General features: G+C 41.4%; 2 protein-coding genes across 2 annotated transcripts in view; both read left to right on the top strand.

The window, feature by feature from the left end:
• LOC146461900 (uncharacterized) overlaps positions 1 to 19001 on the top strand; it is an 84435-nt gene extending 65434 nt beyond the window's left edge. The window contains exon 2 of the mRNA XM_085086304.1: positions 16324 to 19001. Coding sequence (XP_084942430.1) covers positions 16336 to 18837 — 2502 coding nt within the window. The 5' untranslated portion in view covers positions 16324 to 16335 and the 3' untranslated portion in view covers positions 18838 to 19001. The remainder of the gene's footprint in view (positions 1 to 16323) is intronic.
• The window catches only part of LOC146461899 (uncharacterized), a 115282-nt gene extending 93131 nt beyond the window's left edge, over positions 1 to 22151 (top strand). The window contains exon 3 of the transcript XR_014857289.1: positions 21909 to 22151. The gene's annotated coding sequence lies outside the window, so the exon portion shown is untranslated. The remainder of the gene's footprint in view (positions 1 to 21908) is intronic.
• Positions 22152 to 22942: the final 791 nt, after the last annotated feature.

Below are 22942 nucleotides of genomic sequence, written 5' to 3'. Positions count from 1 at the left end.
AGGCATCAATCAACTCAAGTTTGGATGGCGCCATAAAGTGTGACGGGTAGAACCAATTCTCGCTTGGCATCTTTTATTTCATATTCTAAAGAAGTCAATATTCCAGAAAGTTAATTATGGATTATTAATGAGTTTGAGAATTCTTTTTTAACAGGCTGCACCAATCATGAGTGTAGAATACCACTGTGATTTCAGCCCTGACGAACTACCCGAAGACAAGTGCGAGTCCATCGATTCTTACCATGGAAACCAAGATTCAGATGTCAATCACTCTCGTTCACCTGCGGAATGCGGCGTCATCGTACGTCTTTGTACCGAAGAAAGGAAGACGTCGCGTCCAGAGGACAGCGAGAACAGTGATAAGAAGCCGTTGGAGCGCCAAAAGACAACTAAATTGCGAGTGCAGAACATTTGTTGCGCAATGGAAAGCAAACTCGTTCAAGAATCCTTGGAACCACTGGAGGGCGTGGAGTCTATTACAATTAACCTCATCTGTCGCGTGGTGTACGTGCGTCATGATCCGGAAGTGACATCACCCACCAAGCTAGTCAGCACACTCAACCGCGTGCACCTGGGAGCGAGCATCATGGAAACCGGTTCCAATCAGCCAGATGGCGGAAGTGAAAGCTTTCCTCCTAAGTTGTCATCTTTTTTAATCTATCTTTTGATCCAAACCATCCTTTTGTTAGTAGCTGTCGTTGCGTTCTTTGCTGAGGCATCCTGGTTCCAGTGGGTGGCCATCGCAGAAATCGTGTTTGGTTTTCCTCCAGTGTTAAAGAACGCGTTCGTGTCTTTGAAGACCTGCAAAGTAGACTTGAACATCCTGATGCTCATAGCCATTGCAGGAATATTGGCCCTTCAGGAGTGGGTTGAAGGCGCAGCTGTAGTATACTTGTTCTCACTTGCTGAAGCCCTGCATGAGTTCAGCATGTACAAGGTTCAACGGACTATCTCTGGTCTCATGCTCAAAACACCTCAAGTGGCGATATTAGCAAGCACAGGTGAATGTGTCCCAGTAGAAGCAGTTGCCATAGGAACAGCTATCGCCATCAGACCGGGTGAGTTGATTCCTTTAGATGGTGTTGTGGTGAGTGGCCAAGCTATTGTGGATGAGAGTACCGTCTCTGGTGAAGCTGTGCCTACTGAGAAAACAGTGGGTTCAAAAGTCCTTAGCGGCACTGTCAATCAAAATGGCTACCTGGAAGTTGAGACAACATCTCACTCAACTTCTTCTACAGTCTCCAAGGTTGCGCAGCTTGTCCAAGAAGCTCAAACTGGCTCATCGAGGACTGAAATTGCTATAAATCGCCTTGCCAAGTACTATACACCGACTGTGGTCATTGTAGCAGCAGTAGTTGTTATTGTCCCCGCTATTCTTGGCGCGGCAGATGTAGGCACGTATTCACAAGAGCTAGAAGAGTGGGGCAAACGAGCCCTTGTAATTCTGCTTATTGCTTGCCCCTGTTCCCTTGTCATGTCCACCCCGATTGCTGTGGTTTGTGGCATCACTGCGGCTGCGCGGAAAGGAGCTTTGATTAAAGGGGGAGTTCATCTGGAGACGCTTGCTCGACTGAAATTTCTTGCGTTTGATAAAACAGGAACTCTGACTGAGGGAACTTTTCAAGTGGTTGACATCGAATGTTCTTTTGGGGTGAACGAACAAGCTGCCCTAATCTTGGCCGCAGCACTAGAGAGCAAGTCAAGTCACCCGCTTGCAGCGGCCATAATAAGTAAGTTTGCTGGCTGTGATACCGAAATGGTCAAATGGCAAAGCGCCAGTTTACCGGAAGTGTCACGCTTTGAGCTTCACGAAGGCCAAGGCATTTCTGGTATTGTTGATGGTCATCTGGTGCAGATTGGAAACTACGAATTTCTTCATCACATTGCTGGCAAAGCATTGGACAAGAACATGGAAGACAAGTACACCAGTTGGTGCAACGAGGTTAAGACAGTGATATTCGTGTGTGTAGACGGTAAACTTGCACTGATGATCGCTCTTGCTGATAGGGTCAGACCGAACAGTTTGGCCACACTTGATTGGCTAAGAAAACTTAGTGTCCAAACTGCTGTAATCACAGGTGACAACTCGCGAGCAGCCATGGCCGTGAAGGGTGAATTAGGCGTGGACGAGTGCATTGCTGAAATGAAACCGCAGGACAAGCTAAGCTGGATCACAGACAGGCAAACGGGATTAAAAAGCACTGGCGACGAGAAGTTTAATAGTGATCAGCCCAGAAGGTGTTTTTTCTGCAGTTGCTGTTCATGCCGCAGCTACAATATTACGAAACCACGTGATAGCAACAAGAGCATTGTGGGTATGGTCGGTGATGGCGCCAACGATGGTCCAGCTCTTGCTGCTGCGAATGTTGGGATTGCAATGGGCGCTGGAGGAACAGCTTTAGCAGTGGAGGCTGCAGATGTAGCTCTGATGAGTAACAACTTGACCAAAATTCCAGAACTGGTTGAACTTGGTCGCTTCTGTTACCGTGTAGTGGCTGAAAACATCGCCTTCTCTGTGGTTGTCAAAGTAGCCATCGTGATTGTAGCGCTTCTTGGAAAAGCTTCCCTGTGGATCGCTGTGTTGACGGATGTGCTGGGTTTGTTGTTTGTGGTGTTAAATGGTTTGAGGCCGCTTTGGTGGAAGGTTGCTGGAAAAGGTAACAACAAGAACCAAACATTGAACATGCATTTGTGAAGAACGCTCGACAAGTCTATTCTTATGATAGTTACTTGTAGAACAACTGAAGTGAATGGCTCATTCACTGTTCGCCACTGTTCCAGGTTCAGAGTAGAGAGCATGTAATAATTAATTAATTACACTCTCTTTTGACGCGAACTTGGGCTACCTGTGGTGTTGTTTAGAATAGCAAGATGCAGACCCGTTACCATCAATGAATAGCGCAACATATAATCTCTTTCAACAGCATAAATTTTGAAGAAAAGTTGTGGTAATAAATTTTAGGAACGTTTTAAATCATTAAGGATCGTGCTTACAGGACGGTATACTATTCACTTTTACTTGCCCTGCTATTTGCCAGGAACGAAAAAGGTAGTTTTTTATTTACTTTGCGAAAATGCCCCTGCTAAGAGGCGATGGACATTTTGAATATTTAGATCAATTTGGATGTTGTACGATTAGATCTCAGATAACCAAAAGCGTGTGAACAAGCATTAAAATATAACCTCGTGAATTCACAGACATACAAATGGTAGCGTAGACGGTAGACCATTCATTTCTACTTGCTACTACGCTTACTATTTACTAGCTACTAGAAAGGTATTTTCTTGTACTTTACGCGAAAATCCCGCGAAAAGGGAGAAGAAACGGAGAGTCAATGATCAGCGGTGTTGTTGAAAAATCATTCTTAAAACTGATGGCAACAGCCAGGAAATCCATCCATACGCAATCCTACGGCCAAAATCAAAATCCCTATTTTTCACTGACGAGCGGTTCCTAACAGGAGGTGAAGTGCTGCGAGCAGATGTGTTTCATGTGTGGCTGTCACATTTGCTTGACATAATAGACACTAGTTTTAGCAAGTATGACCTAGCGGACTGTACTTGGACTGAATTCAATACATGTCCGAAACGTAGGATTTCTGGATGCTATTTTGTCGTTGATTAACGAATGTTTGCCGTTGTTCCGCATGATTCTAGACTTGGATATGCATGTGCACATCCCTTCCTGAAATTTGTTTCCGTTATCATCATGATAAGCTCTATTTTTGTAATTATTGTATAACCTTTACAAATATTAGTACGGCGGTAATTTTAAGGACGGTGCCTACTAATAAAGAAGTATTTTTGTGTGTTTATGACTATGCGTGGAAAACTGATCTTAGCAAGGGTTATTGAAATCCAAAAAGAAAAATGGGGTAACCGCACATTTCATCTCAGAGATAATTAAGCAACAATTATTCTAAAAAAAAACAGAGAAATACAAAGCAATGTTTGGCGGGTTTTTTTTTTTGCAAATTGAAGTTTTCTTTCAAACAAAAAGGTTTCGTTTTCAGGATCGAAAATTCCATGTTCAAGCACAAACTTTCGATTCCCTCACGGAATCTTTGTCAAGTGATGTTGAACGATTTCGTCAGATGATTATGTTGATAAAATAGTCGCCGGGAGCTCGTATCCAACGGCGTGATTCAATGTCGGAGCCTGGCAATGTATTTCAATAGCCTTTCTAATTCTCCTTTTGAAAGTGTCGTTCTCCCGTACAACAATTGATATATATTAATAGCAATTCTACTGAGACGAATCGTTAAACCAAAATGTAGTACATCCGATTGTTAGTGCCTTACGACAGCGACTACAACTTTTAAACTAAAGCCTCGTTGATATGGAGAAAGGTTGTCCCGCGTAAAAGGGTCACTCGCCTACCCGAGCTACCCTGGGCGAGCCAACTTTTCCTACATTTCCTTACAAAACTTGGCAAACCGTTTACATGAGAAACAAAAAGTTGGCTCGGCTGGAAGGGTGACTCACCTAGCCGGGTCACCCTTTTTCGATGGTAGGTCACCCTTTTAGCCAGGCCAACTTTTCTCCATATAAATACTTTGGCTTGCCCAGCCGGGTCAACTCCGTCAAGGCAAGACAATCAGCGCATGCGCGAGTGTTGTTGTTATTGTGAAAGAAAAATGGCGGCAGGACTAAGTCTAGCTCATCTAGCTCGGTAAAGAAGTGGTCTTGGACCCCTACTCTGTTGAAGTCGAATATTGACTGCTTGAAGCCATATTAAAGCCTCTGTGAGTTTAATGCCACTGACTTCATCGCCGACAAAGCGAAATCGTGGGCTATAGGAAACATGGGTTTCGACAAGAGAAAAGTTGTATTTATCTCAAATATTGTTGAATTACTCACACTAAAGTAGTCTCGTATATTTTCTGGTCGTGTCTCCCTATTTATTTCTTGTAGAATAGCCCTAACAACGAGCCGTTGGATTCAGAACTATTTCGCAAAGCGTTCGTCAAGTCTTGGTAACCGAGAGCCCTACTCAAATCCCAGGCGCGGTCGCAAGGCGCGCGAGCGTTAACTCATAATCTCCCGTGGTTCGTTAGGAGGAAGACCTTAGATAACAAGGACCTAGACCAGATTTCAGAGCCCAGCGCTTTTCGCGAAAACAAGGGTTTGGTGGGGGTGCTCATTCTCGCGGGCTCACAAACCTGGTTCCAGTCCTTGTTATTTGAGGATTTTCTGGTTAAGAAGAAACCATTCGGGAGCGAGAAAACTAGAAACAAGAGTGCTACGAGTTTGAAATATGTGTTTAGTTAGAAGCTGTTTTCACCGGAAAATTTCGTTGTTTGTTTTGAATCCTGTGCCATGGAGCGACCAACTCCCTTCCAGATTTAAAAAAATTGCGTTAATAAAGTGCATTGTTAATTTCCGATAACAAGGTATTCAACAAATTGACACAATTTAACGTTTATCAAGTCTTTTCTCTGAATCGTTCAAATTGCAGTGGTGTGGATAGATTTAAATTCAATGCAATTGATAGCAGTATAATATTTCCAAGTTTACAAACCGTACTTTGGTTGTTTGTACCCCTATGTACCTTAAATGGAAAAGGCTAACAAAGACTTTCATATTCAGTCCTTATAAATACAGTAACATCCTATGCTACAAAACAATTAATGATAGATGTTGCACTTTAAAATGAATTTGATGACAAAATGATTTCAAACTACTTTCATTTGCATTTTCCTCTTCTAAAAGACTGTGGTAATACAATTGGAACAAAGGAAAATACAAATGAAACTAGTTTGAAATCATTTTGACCTGAAATTCATTTTACACTACAACATAAAAATGAATATTAGTTTTTTAAAACACCATTTTGAAAGGTGAAAGAAAGACTGCACGGACATTTCCTCGAATGAATACTTTTTTGCTCAAACACCTTCACTGACTATCAACAATTCTTGGTCAGATTAAAAGCACAAAAATGAATGCAGGGTTCATACAAAGGAAACGGCTTGGCAGTCACTTCTGGTATTTCAAGTCTCCACAAATTTCTGATTGCATAACCTCTTTGAATATTTTTTTTCCCAACTTAACACCCCAGGAGAAGAAAAAAAATTAACACTTCAGGGTTTATTTCTTTAGAAGGCAGTGTTTTTTTCACTTCAAATTAGAAGGGCTTTCTTGGTAGACAATACATATTCGATAGTATTTATCATGGAAATACTACAAAAAGTCCGTTTCTCACATTGAGCAAATTGGCTACAGTCTGGCTTAAGACTGGTGATCTGGAAGATGCTCGTTTATATACTTGGTTATAATATCCCTCGCACGTACTCCTGCTGAATTATAGGGGAAAATTTGATCTGGTGAAACATTTGGTTGCATCTCCTTGTCGTTTTCAATTAGCTGTCTGACATGATCGTCATCAATATTCACACCATTGACTTTACAAAAGTTGTGCAAAACAAAACACTAATAAACCAATTCTGGTAGATGTTCCAACTTTAAATCAACCCTTCTACTAAGAATTTGCAACATCGCCTTAAGGCGACCAAACGAACACTCTCTTGGATTCCTAGATTATCTCAATAAGTTATTAAAGACAACTTGGTCATTAGTGCTGGTGCTTGGGAACTCTTTCATGCGTTAGGGTAACAATGTATAGGCAGGGTCTCCGTCTAATAAGCAGGGGACTTTTTTGAAGCCAGGGAGAAGTGTTCTGATAGACCTGGGGAAGTTTACCCTCCTGACACAAGTTATTGATGTTAGAATTGCTAAAAACTTTGTCATCGTGCACACTTCCCGGCCATCTACAATCAACATCTATGAGTCTCCCTTGATAATCACAAATAACCTGTACGTTCAAGGTATACAGTAAAAACCCGCGTGTAAGAACCTACATTTTTGAAGTCTGGCTAAATAGGTTCTTGTATTTTGGGGTAGCTATTGGCAATTTAGTGTAAGTAGGTTCTTAATTAGGTTCTTAATTTCTTTGAAGGAGATATGGTTATTGATTACCAGAAAAATAAATAAACTTGGGTTTGGCCTTTAAATATACAGTATATATTCACAACTGTACTCATATAAACCCGTTTTTGTTATAGAAATCAATACTTCTATTTGAAATTACGGTTTGGTATTTTCTTGCGATATAAATTTGCAATCTCAAACTCACCTCCTTGGTTAAAATGTTTATCATAATTTAACTGTTACCCATATATAAGAACCTGCTTGATCTTGCTTGGCTAAACAGGTTCTTATTTTTTTGGGTATTAAAATGGCAAATTTCTGCCAGCAGGTTCTTAAACCACTAGGTTCTTACACGCGGGTTTTTACTGTACTTCATTTTATAGGAGATGTAATAATGCGAGTTTTCCGGTGGCTGTTGGATGGTAATGTGTGTTCCATCGACACAACCCAAATGCTTGTGGAAAGCCATGTCGTGACTCAAACTTGACAATCAGTTACCTCTTTTCATTCACAGTCCTAGGTAGCCTGATATACTTTGGGCCTAGATATGAGGTTATAGCTTGGCAAATTATACTTGAAACTGTACTTTTGCAACGCCAAATGCATTTGCCGTCATCCTTATTGAACCCGTATCGTTTAAGAAATAAAGTGTTAGGGTCTCTGCAGAGAGAGCCGTTCGATTAGGCGACCTTGGCTCAGGTGAAAAGAAAGGTCTCAGTTCCTCCACAAGTTTCATTAAGACCTCTCTAGACATACGAAGGTTATAGTTCCATTCATCTTCGGGAAGATACCCTTGCCAAAGCTTAATCCACCATCTATCGGTACGACCTGGTTTCTTCCAAGATGCTCGAGGTTTTCTCTGTCCAAGGCGCTTTAATTTGTTTCCCCCTAATAAGAAATGCATTCTCTCTTAAAGCAATTTGGGCCATTAGCATGTCCCGCTGTCCCTGAAGCTGAAGTAAATATAAAGAAAGGATCTGGGAAGCCAACTGCAATACCACCATCAGATTTGAAAGTACTGAAACTGCCAAGACAAGCTTACTGAGATCCGCCTTATTCAGGTGTTATTGAATGTTTGAAAAAAAAAAAAACTCTTCCCAGTCTTCTGATGATCAAAACTGAGACGGTCAGCTCTTGGCTCGGGCAAAGGGGTCAATTTTTTTCTCATGTGAACGCTCGCTGAAGTTGACTCGGTTGGGAGGGTGACCCTTCTACCCGGGACAACTTTTCTCCACATAAACGGGGCCCTAAAAAAGCCTACTAAAATGAATTGTTGAATTAATTATTTGACATAGGATTTCCACACAAACACTGTTATTACAAGAAGTGTTTGCCTACCCGTCAAGATGGCTTCCAATACCGGGATAAGGTCTATTACGAAAATTGAAATTAAAATTAAAATTTCTAAAACTGTCTCTAAAAAAAGTAAAAATAGTTAGTAAAACGTTATTATAATAGTTAGTAACTGTATATTGACTGCAGTGAGTATCCAGTATGAATTTGTTTCATGATAAAAGTATGCATGAAAGAATGAAATACAGTCGAACCTGTATATAACGGCCCTGTATTAAGCGGCCGCCCTCTATTAAACGGCCAGTTTTTAAAGTCCCGATTGTTTGCTCATACAAACGCTGTATTTGTTACCTGTATTAGGCGGCCACCTCTATTAAGAAGCCGCGGCCACCCTGTAGCAGTCCTATGTTTGTCTTTCTTTGTTATTTTTACCTGTATTAAGCGGCCACCCTTGAATGGAAACTAAGCCATATGTTATTTTATGCGGTATTTTATTGTTTTTAAAATACGATCCAGCATCACTATAAAGAAATAACATGCTCAAAGCTACTGTAAGCTGATACTCGGCCGTTTAACATAGTCAACGCTTTTCAGATGTCCGCAATGTGCTGAAGTACAGTGCCATATCACGAACGCTAAAAAAAGTTTGTTTTGAATATGCTTCACTCTTTAGCAAGAAATTCGTCTTTAATTAACTTGTTCTTCAGCCATGTGACATTGAACATTGAGCGTAACAACTGTGAAATGACGGAATGGGATATTTTGTTGTGAACTGTAAGTCATAGAAATAGAGCACTGTATACCGTAGGAGAGTAGAGGACAGTTTATTGTATAGTACTTTTACACAATGTTACGTATATTATACCGTTAAGTTACAAGTTGGCACTGAACTTTGTTTAAAGTATTGAGCACTTGAAAGAGTGTTGATTGTCCTATTGTTTCCTTGCATGAAGTGTTTTTGTATGATACGCCATTAAAATTGACATTATTATATAAAATTTAGTGGTATACCGAGTAGTAGCAAATCGCTAAAAACGCTATCCCGCCAGTGGCGATATCATTTTTATCCACACATGTGTGATATCATTTTTGACCAATCAGCTCGCAGTATTTTCGCGCGCTGTCAAGCACTTGTGGTTTTCCGAAGGGTTTTCCGTCGTTTGGCAGTCGTTTGGTCTTTTGGGAGTTTTGGAGTTTGCCTTTTCGCGAGTCGAAGTTAAGTTTATTCTAAAATGGAGACTAGCAGATTTGTCGAGATCACAGATGAGGAACTGATCGAATTCGTAGAAGAACAAGAAAATCCGAATACAAAGAGGAAAACTGCGTACGACGTCGAGTTATTCAAAAGTTTCATACAGACATCAAATCCTGGCTTACTTGGTTCAACATCTGTTCATGAGCTTTCGCCGCAAGTTCTGAACGACCTCCTTTCGAAGTTCATCTTTGGCGTTAGAAAAAAAGATGGCTCTGACTATGAACCAACAAGTTTGAGAGGTTCTCTTTCAAGCATCCAGAGATATCTGAACAAACAGAACTATGGCTTCACAATTTTTACTGACGCTGCATTTAAAACTACAATGGCTACCCTCAAAGCAAAACAAAAGGATCTAAAAGCCAAGGGATTGGGAAACAAGCCTAGGACATCGGATAGCCTAACAGACGAGGAAATTGAAAAACTTTATGCTTCCAAATGCCTAGGGACTGAGAGCCCTCAAGCCGTTATAAACACTTTGTGGCTGAATTGGACCATTCATTTCGGCCTTCGCGGCGGCAAAGAACAGAGAGAATTACGCTGGGGAGATGTCAAACTCAAGCAAACGCCCGACGGAAAAGAGTATTTAGAATACTCGGTGGAAAGGCAGACTAAAACTAGAACTGGCTCTGACCCTAGAGATACGCGAAAGATTAAGCCTAGAATGTACTCAGCTCCCGATCTACCAGCTGAGAGAGATCCAGTTCGTGTTTACAAAATTTATGCAAGCAAGCGCCCGGAAAGCATGAAAACGGATGACTCCCCATTTTACTTGGCGGTGAATAATCTTCAGCCGTCCAGCCTATCAATAAGAGCTTGGTTTAAAGCACAACCCATCGGGGTAAACAAGCTCAACAGTTTGCTGAAAGACATGGTAAACGAGGCTCGTCTTGGACTAGAAAACAAGCGATTGACTAACCATAGTGCTCGTAAGCACCTCGTACAGAAGTTGAATGACAACGAAATACCTCCAACGCAAATCATGCAGATCACAGGACACCGGAATGTTAATTCCGTAAACAACTATTCATCCTTGTCGGACAAGCAAAAAGAAAAAATATCCAGTATTTTGTCGTTCAGAGGCCAGAATGACAACCAAGAACCACGCGCCTCCACGAGTACAACCGAACTTGCTACGGAAGAACATCAATGCATTCGTAGCCCTGAACGACTTCAGATGCCTCTAACAGGGCTTGGATCATTAATAACCGGAACAATTGCTGGAGGAACATTCAACATAAATGTAAATTTGCAGCAGAATAGTTCTCCTGGTAAACGTGAAAGCACATTTGAAAGTAGTAGTAGGAAATGGAAGCGTGTAAGGGTAGTTGAAAGCAGCGATGAAAGCCAGGAGTAAGCTTAATAGAACGGTATGTTCAGATTTACTATTTTATACTGTTAGCCAAATTTCTAACCATATTTAATATGCCATTAGTTTATACCAGGGACCTACCTGTTTATACATTTTCTATTTATATAGATTTTATTTGTGGCCTTTTCGCTTAAGTCTTACTTTGTATTTAAAAAAATCGGCTTGGTTTACGATTGATACAAATATAAAACTGACTGTAAGCTTATGTACTCAATTTCAAACCTTAGTTTTTGAAATAAAAAATAAAGCATCTCTTGTTGTATTGTGAGGATTTTATATAATAAAAAGAAAATTACATGGTCGCTTGGAGATACGAAATTTCTCTTCTCATGTTGAAAAATATTTCACTCGTTCGCTGCGCTCACTCGTGAAATATTTTTCAACACTCGAAGAGAAATTTCGTATCTCCGCGCAGTTACCTGATTTGTCGCATTTCTCTCGCTTTTTCTTCTTCTTTTTCGCCTTCTTTTTCTTCTTATGTTTGGGCATAACAATAGATCGTGAAGAGCGATCAACCGTTTCGAAAAAAATATTTTCGCGTAACGTGTTTTTATGCCACAGATTACCAAAGCGAAGACAGAAGTCACCATGCAAGCGTGATATAAGAGTTTGTACGGCGTTAAAATTAAATCGAAATTTAGACAACAATATTCCCACAAAACCCCACAAAAATCATAATTAGGTCTGAAAAGCTGAAATGGCGACGAGCAACAAGACCACGGCCGAGATCGTGCGACAGCGACAGAAAAAGGGAAGAAAACGACAGCGAATTTCGTGCTTTAAGAATTCGACAGCGACTGAAGACAACAAAATATAATACAGTCGAACCTGTATATAACGGCCACCCTCGGGACTCGAGGAACTGGCCGCTTAATGCAGGTGGCCGCTTAATACAGGATCACTAAAAATACTCACTGGGCGTTGTCTAATGTCAATTTTAATGGCGTATCATACAAAAACATTTCATGCATTGAAACAATAGGACAATCAACACCCTTTCAAGCAATCAATACTTTTTAAAAACAAAGTTTAGTGCCGCAACTTGTAACTTAACAATAAATTGTCCTCTTCTCTTCTGCGGTATACACTACTGTATTTCTATGACTTACAGTTCACAATGAAAAACATTTAACGATACTAATCTGCGGAGTATCAGCTTACAGTAGCTTTGTACATGTTATTTCTTTATAGTGATGCTGGATCGCATTTTAACACAATAAAATACCGCATAAAATAACATATGGCTTGGTTTCCATTCAAAGGTGGCCGCTTAATACAGGTAAAAATAACAAAGAAAGACAAACAAAGGACTGCTATTGGGTGGCCGCGGCCGCTTAATAGAGGTGGCCGCCTAATACAGGTAACAAATACAGCGTTTGTAAGAGCGAAAAATCGGGACTTTGAAAACTGGCCGCTTAATAGAGGGTGGTCGCTTAATACAGGGCCGTTATATACAGGTTCGACTGTATTTTGGAAAATTAAAATGTGTCTTACGGTAAAAACCGCCCTAATGACCCTAGACTTGCTTACAAGTCGAGCTCAGAGTGCGGGTAGCGCGATCGTTAGAGCTCGAGCGAGACCCTAATGTGGTCTATAAATGTCTCTGTAATTTAATGCAATTGTAGTCTAATTGTATGATGATTCAGTCGCAATACTATATTTCACTTCTTTGACAAGTCACGTTTTGAAGGTCACGATCTCACTTGACATCTGACACATCTGACATCGCTCATGTTTTTTTGCCCTGTACTGACCCCGTGCTAGTGTTTGAACGTTTTTCGATCTACTCGCGTAATTGCTGATCGCTTACAGATTATAGCTATATTCCATCGGTCATCAATCGATTCTCTATCATACCAAAGCACAAGAAAGAGAAGAAGAAGAAGAAGAATAGCAAAAAATATCGAGAGAAGACAGACAAATCAGGTAGGTTCAGGTCATCATATGGGTTTCCCAGTTCAAAGGATCATTTAGCTAGTTTCAGAACGTTGGACAACGTTGGTGTTTGCACTCCGCATTATGATTTTCAAAGTTATGAGTGAATCAACAATTTATTGAGCACGATATGCAACAACGATGGAATGAAAGAATCATGAAACAACAACCGATTATCTGTCAATGATCATCATGATATGCGTTCGCAGGTTATTGATATGTCTATAATGACATGGATACGTTTTCTTGCGTTCTCGATGCGACTAAGAGCTGATCAGAGCTACATCTGACCACATCTCTGATATAGCTTGCCTCTTACGTTTTGAATAAAGTATTATTGAGGCTTCAACATCATTTACTTCTTTCTCTCTTGTCTCTCCTGGCGTTGAGTTGCGGTTAGTTGCCACCTGTCCCGACTGATTAATAAAAAACACATCAATGACATATATAAACTCGTTAGATTGCATTTGGCACCCTTCTATGGGCAGCCGTCACCGCCAAAAATACAAGAGTGTCAAATGACATAGTGTAAGCTGAAATGATCCGGTGGTGAATTGCACTGAAATGGAATTAATGTTTTAGAAATGAATCTGCTACAAAACGAAGTCTAGTCGTCAATTGTAAAATGGCTTAATCAAACAATAAAGGTAAGAAACAGGTAAGAAACTGTTTAGTCTGCCTAGCCTCCCATGCTGAAACGGATCAACCTAAGTAGAATCAGTCTATGTCAATCAAGATCCATCTATCTTCCACACGTGAAATGATTAAGTGTGCGAACAAACGGTCTAGTGTTCTGTTGTAAAGTTATTTAGTTTAAACGTACAGCACTTAAGCAGTTGGCAAATGGTTAAATGTAATATTAAACGGGTTAACAGGTACAAAAATAGTTCATCAACTGAGAGACGATTGATTTAGCCCGATGATAAATGACTCAACCGAGCAAGAAATGGTTTAGCTTGAGGTCAAATCGTTCAGCCAAATAACAACTGGCAAAACTGGTTCCACGTCCAAATGCGGAACTGTTTAGCTGAAACACAATCAATCAACAATCAAAAAATACTAACAATAACATCTCTAATTCTAATTACGGATATTAAAATGGAAACCAATACAAATATAATGATTTACAATACAATTCTGGTTGGTTATATAAAATTGGACCACTACTGAAGTGATTTCTTAAAAGGAAAAGTCTTAATAGAATTCTTAAGAGTTCCTATAGATCTAATTGTTCGTAATTGCAATGGGAGCTCGTTCCACAGTTGCGGCGCAGCCTCCTGAAATGCACGCTCACCCAAGGATGCCAGCATCTTACCCCCAGGTGGCGCTAATAAAATGCCCGAGTTGGATCTAAGATTATACGAGAACTTGCATTTGATAACTAGAAGATTGCTAATGTAATCTTAAAATGTATAATATAATAATAATAATAATAATTTTTGGATTAAACTTTCCATGCCGAGCGAACGGGCAACGGGTAATCCCGAGCGGGCAAGATAGCTCCATCTTGCCCGCTCGGGTAGCCAATCACAGCACAAATTTGACGGCATGTAGTATTTCCAGGAACAGTGGAACACCCGAACACCGGAACATCACCAGACACCCCAAAAACCAGGCACTCTCCCAAAAAGTAACCCGGAACACCTCCCAGTAAACCAGGAACACTTCAGAATGTGTTTGTAAAATATTCAGAATACCTCCGCGCATCGAAGTAATGAATGAGGAGGCAGAGGCCTCGAAAAGTTATCCTAATTTTACATTCTCACTAAATCTCGAAAATTTTACAATCTTCACAGTCTCGGAAATAGTTACAAGCGCTTCACATTCACATATTTGAATTTTTTTTAGGCATATTTATATGAACGAGCAAATGAGGAAAACGGTGGGTGGAGAGGGGAAAAGATCGCCTATCTCCAGTTCCCCTCTCGACTCGTTCCCTCCGCCTCCAGTCCTGCCAAGTCTCGATGCCTACTGACTGAAAAAGGAACGGCTCGCAGTCTATCCTCTCTTCCAGGAACTGACATCAGGTATAGTTCTCAAAATTACTATTCGTGAAGGTGATTAACAATATGTTTTGCCATGGGCTCCTGCTTTTGCTTTGAATCGGTAAAAATGCAAAATACTCACTAATGTAAGACATTCTTCCGAGAAATGGAAACCTTTTTTGCTTTTGTATCGTGAAGAACACAATAAAAAGATAGTAGTAAACCTTAAAATTAACTAACAGGTGTGTAATCTGAAAAATGAAATTAAAAAGAGAAGGCACTTGGGTTTTGTCTATTTATCTCTATACTTCTCCTCAAATAAGCCACCCTTCACAAAAACAATATAATGGCATCATTCACGATGCTCGGACTGCCTCCCCCAGAAGCATCTTTTACAAAGAAATAAATACTTCAATAACAACCTATGTGGGAATGCTGCTGGCGCTTCACGACGCTGGATTGGACAGCAATGATAAGAGATGAAGGCCAAATCCAGTGAAAAATAGTACGCAATATAATGTAAATACTTGTAACATCCAGTCAGACTGATAGCAAGTCTTATACGTGCACCTGCGTATTGTAATTTACTTTAAAACTTTTGTAAAAGGGACAAAAAATAATGTTAAAATACAAATCAATTGCTAACTTTTTAGGTAGCAATACAGAATTCCTTGTAACTACGATCTTTAATGACAGCCCGCCAGTCTTGTAAGGCCCAGCCTCATTCTCAAGCTACCGCTGCCGGACCGTCTTCTTTTCATTCACGAATTCTCTTGCCTAAAGGATCAGTTCGTAATTTTCAAACTGCTTCTTGTTTCTACGATACCTTTTGACATTTTAAACTTTCATAGCGGCACGAAAACGCTGTGTCATTAAATAAAGCAACAAAAGGTGAAGTACAATTGAACGTATTTTCTACACGTGTTCCGTGTCTTTTGTTCTTAGACATTTTGCGCTGTTCCGGGTTTTCTTAGTGGGTGTTCCGGGTGTTTGGGGTGTACTGTCATGTTTCGGGATGTTCAGGTGTTCCTGGAAATCCTACATGCCGAATATAACTCATCTTGCCTGCTCACGGAGCTAGCCATATAATAAATTGGTGTTCAGTTAGAAATGTTAACTGGCGGTGGTTCATTGGCACAGATTCTTACGACTTGAACCTAATAATTCAATAAAACAGGAAGCTTCAAAATGATCGCCCAAAATTCTCAAATATTCGATCACCGGCGCGTTGGTTCTTCCAATCTTGGCATTTCGAAAGAAGTTATTGATCGTCCCATGGTAACCGAAGTCAAGACCTGACGAAACAATTATTACACCCACAAGCAATGCCTAATGCAGTGAGGCATTTTAAACGAAAAATCAACAATGACACGCCTAAACCTTTTCTATTCCGCTAAAGGTTAACAAAACACAAATCTCAGATCAACACCAAGCCTCGCTTTGGATGAATGATGGATGAAAATTTGTGACATCATCACGCATAAGTACTATTAGCTAAACCTGATTACGACATCAGTTAATGAATTATTAATGAGTTTGAGAATTCTTTTCTACAGACCGCAGCAACCATGAGTCAGGAATACCACGGTGATTACTGTCCTAACGAATTACCCGAAGACTCCGATGGTAAAAGAGATTTGTGTACCGAAGAAAGGAAGACCCCCTCATCATGTCCAGATTCAGGTACCCAGCAGTCACGTCCAGAGGACAGCGATAGTAGTTGTAAGAAACCGTTAGAGAGCCAGAAGACAACTAAATTGCGAGTGCAGAACATTTGTTGCGCAAAGGAAAGAAAACTCGTTCAAGAAACCTTGGAATCACTGGAGGGCGTGGAGTCTATTGCAGTTAATGTTATTGGTCGCGTGGTGTACGTACGTCATGATCCGGAAGTGACACCACCCACCGAGCTTGTTAGCAAACTTAACCGTGTGCATCTGGGATCGAGCATCATGGAAACCGGTTTCATTCAGCCAGATGGCGGGAGCGAAAGCCTTCCTTTTAAGTTGTCATCTTTTTTAATCTATCTTTTGATTCAAACCGTCCTTTTCATAGTAGCCGTTGCTGCGTTCTTTGCTGAAGCATCTTGGCATCAATGGGTGGCCATCGCAGAAATCGTGTTTGGTGTTGCTCCAATGTTAAAGAAAGCATTTATGTCTGTCAAGACTTGCAAAGTAGACATGAACATCCTGATGCTCATAGCCATTGCAGGAACGCTGGCCATTCAGGAGTGGGTCGAAGGCGCCGCTGTTGTATACGTGTTCTCACTTGCTGAAGCCCTGCAGGAGTTCAGCCTTTATAAGGTTCAACGGACTATCTCCGGTCTCATGCTCAAAACACCTCAAGTGGCAATATTAGTAAGCACAGGTGAATGTGTCCCAGTAGAAGCAGTTACCATAGGAACAGCTATCGCCATCAGACCGGGCGAGTTGATTCCATTGGATGGTGTTGTGGTGAGTGGCCGAGCTGCTGTGGATGAGAGTTCGGTCTCTGGTGAAGCTGTGCCTGTTGACAAAACAATGGGCTCAAAAGTTTTTAGCGGCACTGTCAATCAAAATGGCTACCTGGAAGTTGAGACAACATCTGACTCAACTTCTTCTACACTCTCCAAGGTTGCGCAGCTTGTCCAAGAAGCTCAAACTGGCTCAGCAAGGACCGAAATTGCCATAAACCGGTTTGCCAAGTACTATACACCGGCCGTGGTCATTGCAGCAGCATTAGTTGTTGTTGTTCCCGCTATTCTTGGCGCGGCAAATGTGGGCACGTATTCGCAAGAGCTGAGAGAGTGGGGCATGCGAGCGCTTGCACTTCTGGTTATTGCTTGCCCCTGCGCTCTGGTCATGTCCACCCCGATTGCTGTGGTTTGTGGCATCACTGCGGCTGCCCGGAAAGGAGCTTTGATTAAAGGGGGAGTTCATCTGGAGACGCTTGCTCGGCTTGAAGTTCTTGCGTTTGATAAAACAGGAACTCTGACTGAAGGAAAGTTTCAAGTAGTTGACATCGAACATTCTTTTGGGGTGGAAGAACGAGCTGCCCTACGCTTGGCCGCCGCACTGGAGAGCAAGTCCAGTCACCCTCTTGCGGCGGCCATAGTAAGCGAGTTTGTTGGTTGTGTCACCGAAATGGCTTATTCGCAAAGCACCAGTTTACCGGAAGTGTCACACTTTGAGCTTCACGAAGGACAAGGCATTGCCGGTATCGTTGACAGTCATCTGGTCCAGATTGGCAACCATGAATTTCTTCATCACATCGCCGGCAAAACACTGAACAAATATATGGAAGACAAGTACACTATGTGGTGCAACGAGAGTAAGACAGTTATCTTCGTGTGTGTAGACGGTAAACTAGCATTGATGATCGCTCTTGCTGATAAGATCAGACCACACAGTTATGGCACACTTGCTTGGCTGAAGAAACTTCGTGTCCAGTGTGCTATGATCACGGGTGACAGCACGCGGACAGCCATGGCCGTGAAGAGTGAATTAGACCTGGAGGAGTGCATTGCTGAAATGAAACCGCAGGACAAGCTAGACTGGATCACAGGCAGACAAACGGGATTAAAAAGCACTGGTTTCCAGAAGTTTGATAGTGGTACTGATCAACCCAGGATGCTTTTTTTATGCAGTTGTTGTTTATGTCGCCGCTACAATGCTATCAAATCAAGTGATAGGAACAAGAACATTGTGGGTATGGTCGGTGACGGCGTCAACGATGGTCCAGCTCTCGCTGCTGCGAATGTTGGGATTGCAATGGGCGCTGGAGGAACAGCTTTAGCAGTAGAGGCTGCGGATGTAGCTCTGATGAGTAATAACTTGGCCAAAATCCCAGAACTGGTTGAACTTGGTCGCTTGTGTCGCCGCGTAGTTGCTCAAAACATCGTCCTCTCTGTGGTTGTCAAGCTAGCTATCGTGATTGCGGCGCTTGCTGGAAAGGCTTCGTTATGGATAGCTGTTTTGGCGGACATGCTGAGTTTGTTGTTTGTGACATTAAATGGTTTGAGACCGCTTTGGTGGAAGGGTGATGAAGATGGTCGACTTGTGCATTCTTATGAGTCTCACGAGCAGAATGACTGAAGCGACAGTTTGCCACTATTCCAAGTTCAGATATCGCCGCATTTCTCTTCAAGGTGCTCGTTAGGGAAAAATGACATAGACCTTTAGCATCAATGGACAGCGTAACACGCCTACTCAACACAACCTATAATCTTTTTCAATAGCTAAAATTTTAGCAACTTGCAAAATCACAAGTCGCTAAAGTATGATCACAACGTTGTGCGCATGTCGTGGTTGTGACTGTTGCTGGTGACAATGACTGACGTTTCGACAACCTGAGCGGGTCATCAACAAAGTGAAGTGAAATGTGTATCGTCATTATCCTGAGAATTAATGGGGCTTGTCCAAATTTAAGTTGGTAGGGTGCTTGGTGGGTTGCAAGATCGAAGTGGGCTGCGCATTTTAGGGTGCGGCCGCTCGCGAGACGATGTGGAATGCTTTGATTTTAAAGGCCCACCTTCACCCAAGAGTCGTTGCGGTCGTTTGTTTTTGTTTTGAAATGCTGTATTGTCCAAACGCGTGATCTTATTGGCTGTATGAACTCAAGCGGTTCATGCGGGTTTCCTCTACGACTCGTGCTGGAGGGAAAGAATATTCGTGATCGCTTTTTGCTTTCTCACTCGACTCCCGCTCAAATAAATGGGGGGGGGGGGGGGGGGGGTTTCATATATGAAAATTGTTCCTGGGCGCGCAATACGTCTTGGGTGAATGCGGGCCTTTAAGAACAAGATACGGGATAAAAATACGCTGAACGTGTTCTCTTCCAGTTGTAGACGCGATTCGAGAAAGAAGTGAGGTGAAGTGCGCTGATCGATAAGAGGATTCATAAACAGGAAATATCACGACATTAGTCAACAGATCAAGATAGGATTCACTCGAAAGGTTTCGATTGAAGCGGGATGAGACAAGTGATTAACAATAGTAATAGGACTGAGTGGAGTCCAATTCTGTCTGTAATCATACGAGTGATTAACATAATTGGACGACCGCGCAGCGGGAGTCCGATTTGTTTAATCAGGTTGCTCGAAAAGATAACACCAAGAACACGGACATTGAACTTTAAAAGCACCACGTTTACTGCAAACGAAGAAAAGTGACATTTACGGTTATGTTTTCTTCAATAAATGAGTACATAGATGACAACAGTGCAAAATAATTCTGACCTTTCAATACTTACGCAAAACTACTCAATTTTTCTGAGAAACTGAAAACAGCGAATGGTAAATGTAGGAAAAGCATGGTCACGTGGTCATCTCTACCGTTTGCCGTAATCGTGGTGCTTAATCTCTCTAATTACACAACCACTGGGGACCAGATAGTAATAGACTGCGTAGAACGCTTTAGAAGTGTATACTTATGAGTCTTACGTGTACAAACACTGAAGCAAATGGCTCATTCACAGTATGAATCCATTCACCGTACTATTCCAAGTTCAGATATCGCCGCATTACTCTTCAAAGTGTTCTCTGGAATAACAAGACGCAGATCTTTACCGTTAATGGACAGCGCAAGGCGCCTACACAACACAACCTATAATCTCTTTCGACAGCTAAAATTTTAACAACTTGCAAAATCAATTTTTAACCTACTCTTTTACTATCTGATCCCCGGTGGTTGTCATTTGAGAGATTAAGCACCACGTCTGCAGCAAACGCCAAACGGCAGAGGAGACCACGTGACGGACCACGTTTATACTACATTTGCCACTTGCTGTTTTCAAATTCTCAGAAAGATTATGTAGTTTTCCGTTAGTAGGAAAGGCCAGAATTATTTTGCGCCATTATCATCTATGCACGTATTTTTTTCAAGAAAACATAAACGTGAATTTACCGTTAACGTGTTGCTTATTGTTACGTGACAGCCACTGCTATAAATGTGTTTTCCAGTCATATACCGTGGCTGTTTGTGTGCGCACGCGATCCTCTCCACTCTTTCCCTGGCAGTGTTTGCAATGCATACTTAACCCTTTCACCGCTAAAGGCGACTAATGTCGCCGTTTTAGAGGCTACCACTTTCAAGATTGGCCACGTTCTCAAATCCAGAAATCTGGTTATTATGGTCTACTAATAGTGTTAATTAGTAAGTGTTTTAGGCTTTAAGAGCAAATAAACTGAGTTTATCTTCCGTTTGCTGTTCCATATCAACATTTATTTTCAAGCAAAACCAAAAATGCCCGTTTTCTGCGGCATCGACAAAGCTGAAAAACACACATCTTTGCTTCCAATTTTTATATTCAAAATCTCATTTTAAAACCAAAATTCCTTCATGACAGCAAACCTTAATCTCATGACTAAGCATTTATCTCCAATTTTGCCTCTCACGCGTACAGCTGTTCGAACATCAGCCATTTGATTCGAGCCACTTTTCAAAGCCCGTAATTTCCCCTTTGCCGTCCGAGTTGCATTCTGGGTAATTTCGATACAACGACGAAATGGAGGTCCCGCCATTCTGGGTAATTTCGATACAACGACGAAATGGAGGTCCCGCCATCTTAATTCAGTAGTTTTTTTATAAGTGTCGAGCCACCCGGTCCTACTGGCGAAATATCGCACACATCGTTTTCTTTGCAAGTCAAATCTCCCCCAAATTGCCTAGGTAGGTCCGAGAATCCACCCACAGAACGGCTAGAGAGACAACTTCACTCGTGAGCCACCATGACTCGATACGAACACTTTTGGCGTCCCAGTCGCTATGAAATCATCTCTCACTTCTGGATTCTTTCAGAGGATTGCCTCTACTCTCCACTCCAGCTTTATGATGCCAGCCTGGGAGCTTCGGCAGTGCAAAATGGCCCGAAAGTACACTTATAAACCGACAACTTACCGATTAGAATGTGTTTGTGCTCGCGAGCAAAACAACAACGGTTCAAATAGGTGACGTCACAAAAAAACTTGAGTCCTCGTTATTGCAGAGCAGCGAACATTTCAAAGGAGATCTTCATATAGGACAACTAAATCCGTTTTGGTCAGCTACATCGAGATAATTGTCCAGAGAGACCAAGAAATTTGGCAGTGAAAGGGTTAAACCCAGCGGTCAGCCAAAAGACAGCAGCCTGTGAGGGAAGACGTCATTGTTAGCTGTTGTTTCACCAGCGGCGGGTGAAACAAACCTGTTAAAGGCTTCTGCTCTCGCAGTCTAAAAGACAGTAGTTACAGCTGTTTTCTGTCACCATATATGGTAATGTATCGCCCCATACTTGACAGGAGGTCTCGGTTGTGTTTGTTTGCAACTTGGCTCTCATTCAGAAACTGTACTTACCTGGTGATTTGAGCGCATACAAAATACCAACTAGAAACGTTATATCAAATTAAGAGGTTAAATTATTGTTTTGATCGAGAGGGTCATTGGGAAAAATGCTTGGAGTGATTGATTCAGTTTCAACAAGTTATAATTTATATCACCGTTGGTGATTCAAAAACTAAGTTGAACAAAAAAGGAGCAAACAAACAAAAAAAGAAGAAGAAGAAGAAATGTCACTTACTAAGACTACTAAGCTTCGATTGAAATTTAAATAATTTACTGTTCACATGTTCGAGGTGACATCATTTCATTTGAACTGTTTTAAATTTGAACTGTTTTAAATTTGACTTTTAAACAAAATATCTGATTTTCAACATTGTTTATGGGTGAAGTTACCAACAATTAACCACGGCACATAGTCGAGCGGAATTTCTCAGCCTGGGAGCTGGTACAGGGTTAAAAATCCCTCTCCAACCTCGTTTAGACTCTTGTTCACCCGCCTTCCGTCGAGATAGAAATGACCTTGTCGAAGCTGTTCGAGAATCTCTTGAACAAAATATCGTTAAGGAAACAAAGTTGTAGTGTAACGGTTTTGTGTGATTGGTCGTTGTAATTGAAAACAGGCTTGCGGGTGAATATAGAGCTTGACAATGAGGTTGTACACTATTGCCAATAGAAGCTAAAAGGCCTTTTGACAAATCTTTCATGTTTTAAAAGCATTTGTGTGATTTCTTTGACATCCGCAACTACATGATAAACAAATCGTACGGGAGTGATTTTGAAAGTAGTGTGGAGTAAGTTTTCTTTTTACGCAATCCTACGGCCAAAATCAAAATCCCCATTGTTCAAACGAGCGGTCAGAAGGTGAAGTGCTACAAGCAGATGT

Source organism: Pavona decussata, unplaced genomic scaffold, assembly GCF_977016875.1.
Source record: "Pavona decussata unplaced genomic scaffold, jaPavDecu1.1 SCAFFOLD_193, whole genome shotgun sequence".
Classification (NCBI taxonomy): Eukaryota; Metazoa; Cnidaria; class Anthozoa; order Scleractinia; family Agariciidae; genus Pavona; species Pavona decussata.
The sequence above is the reverse complement of the archived record's forward strand: the minus strand, read 5'-3'. Positions and strand labels throughout refer to the sequence as shown.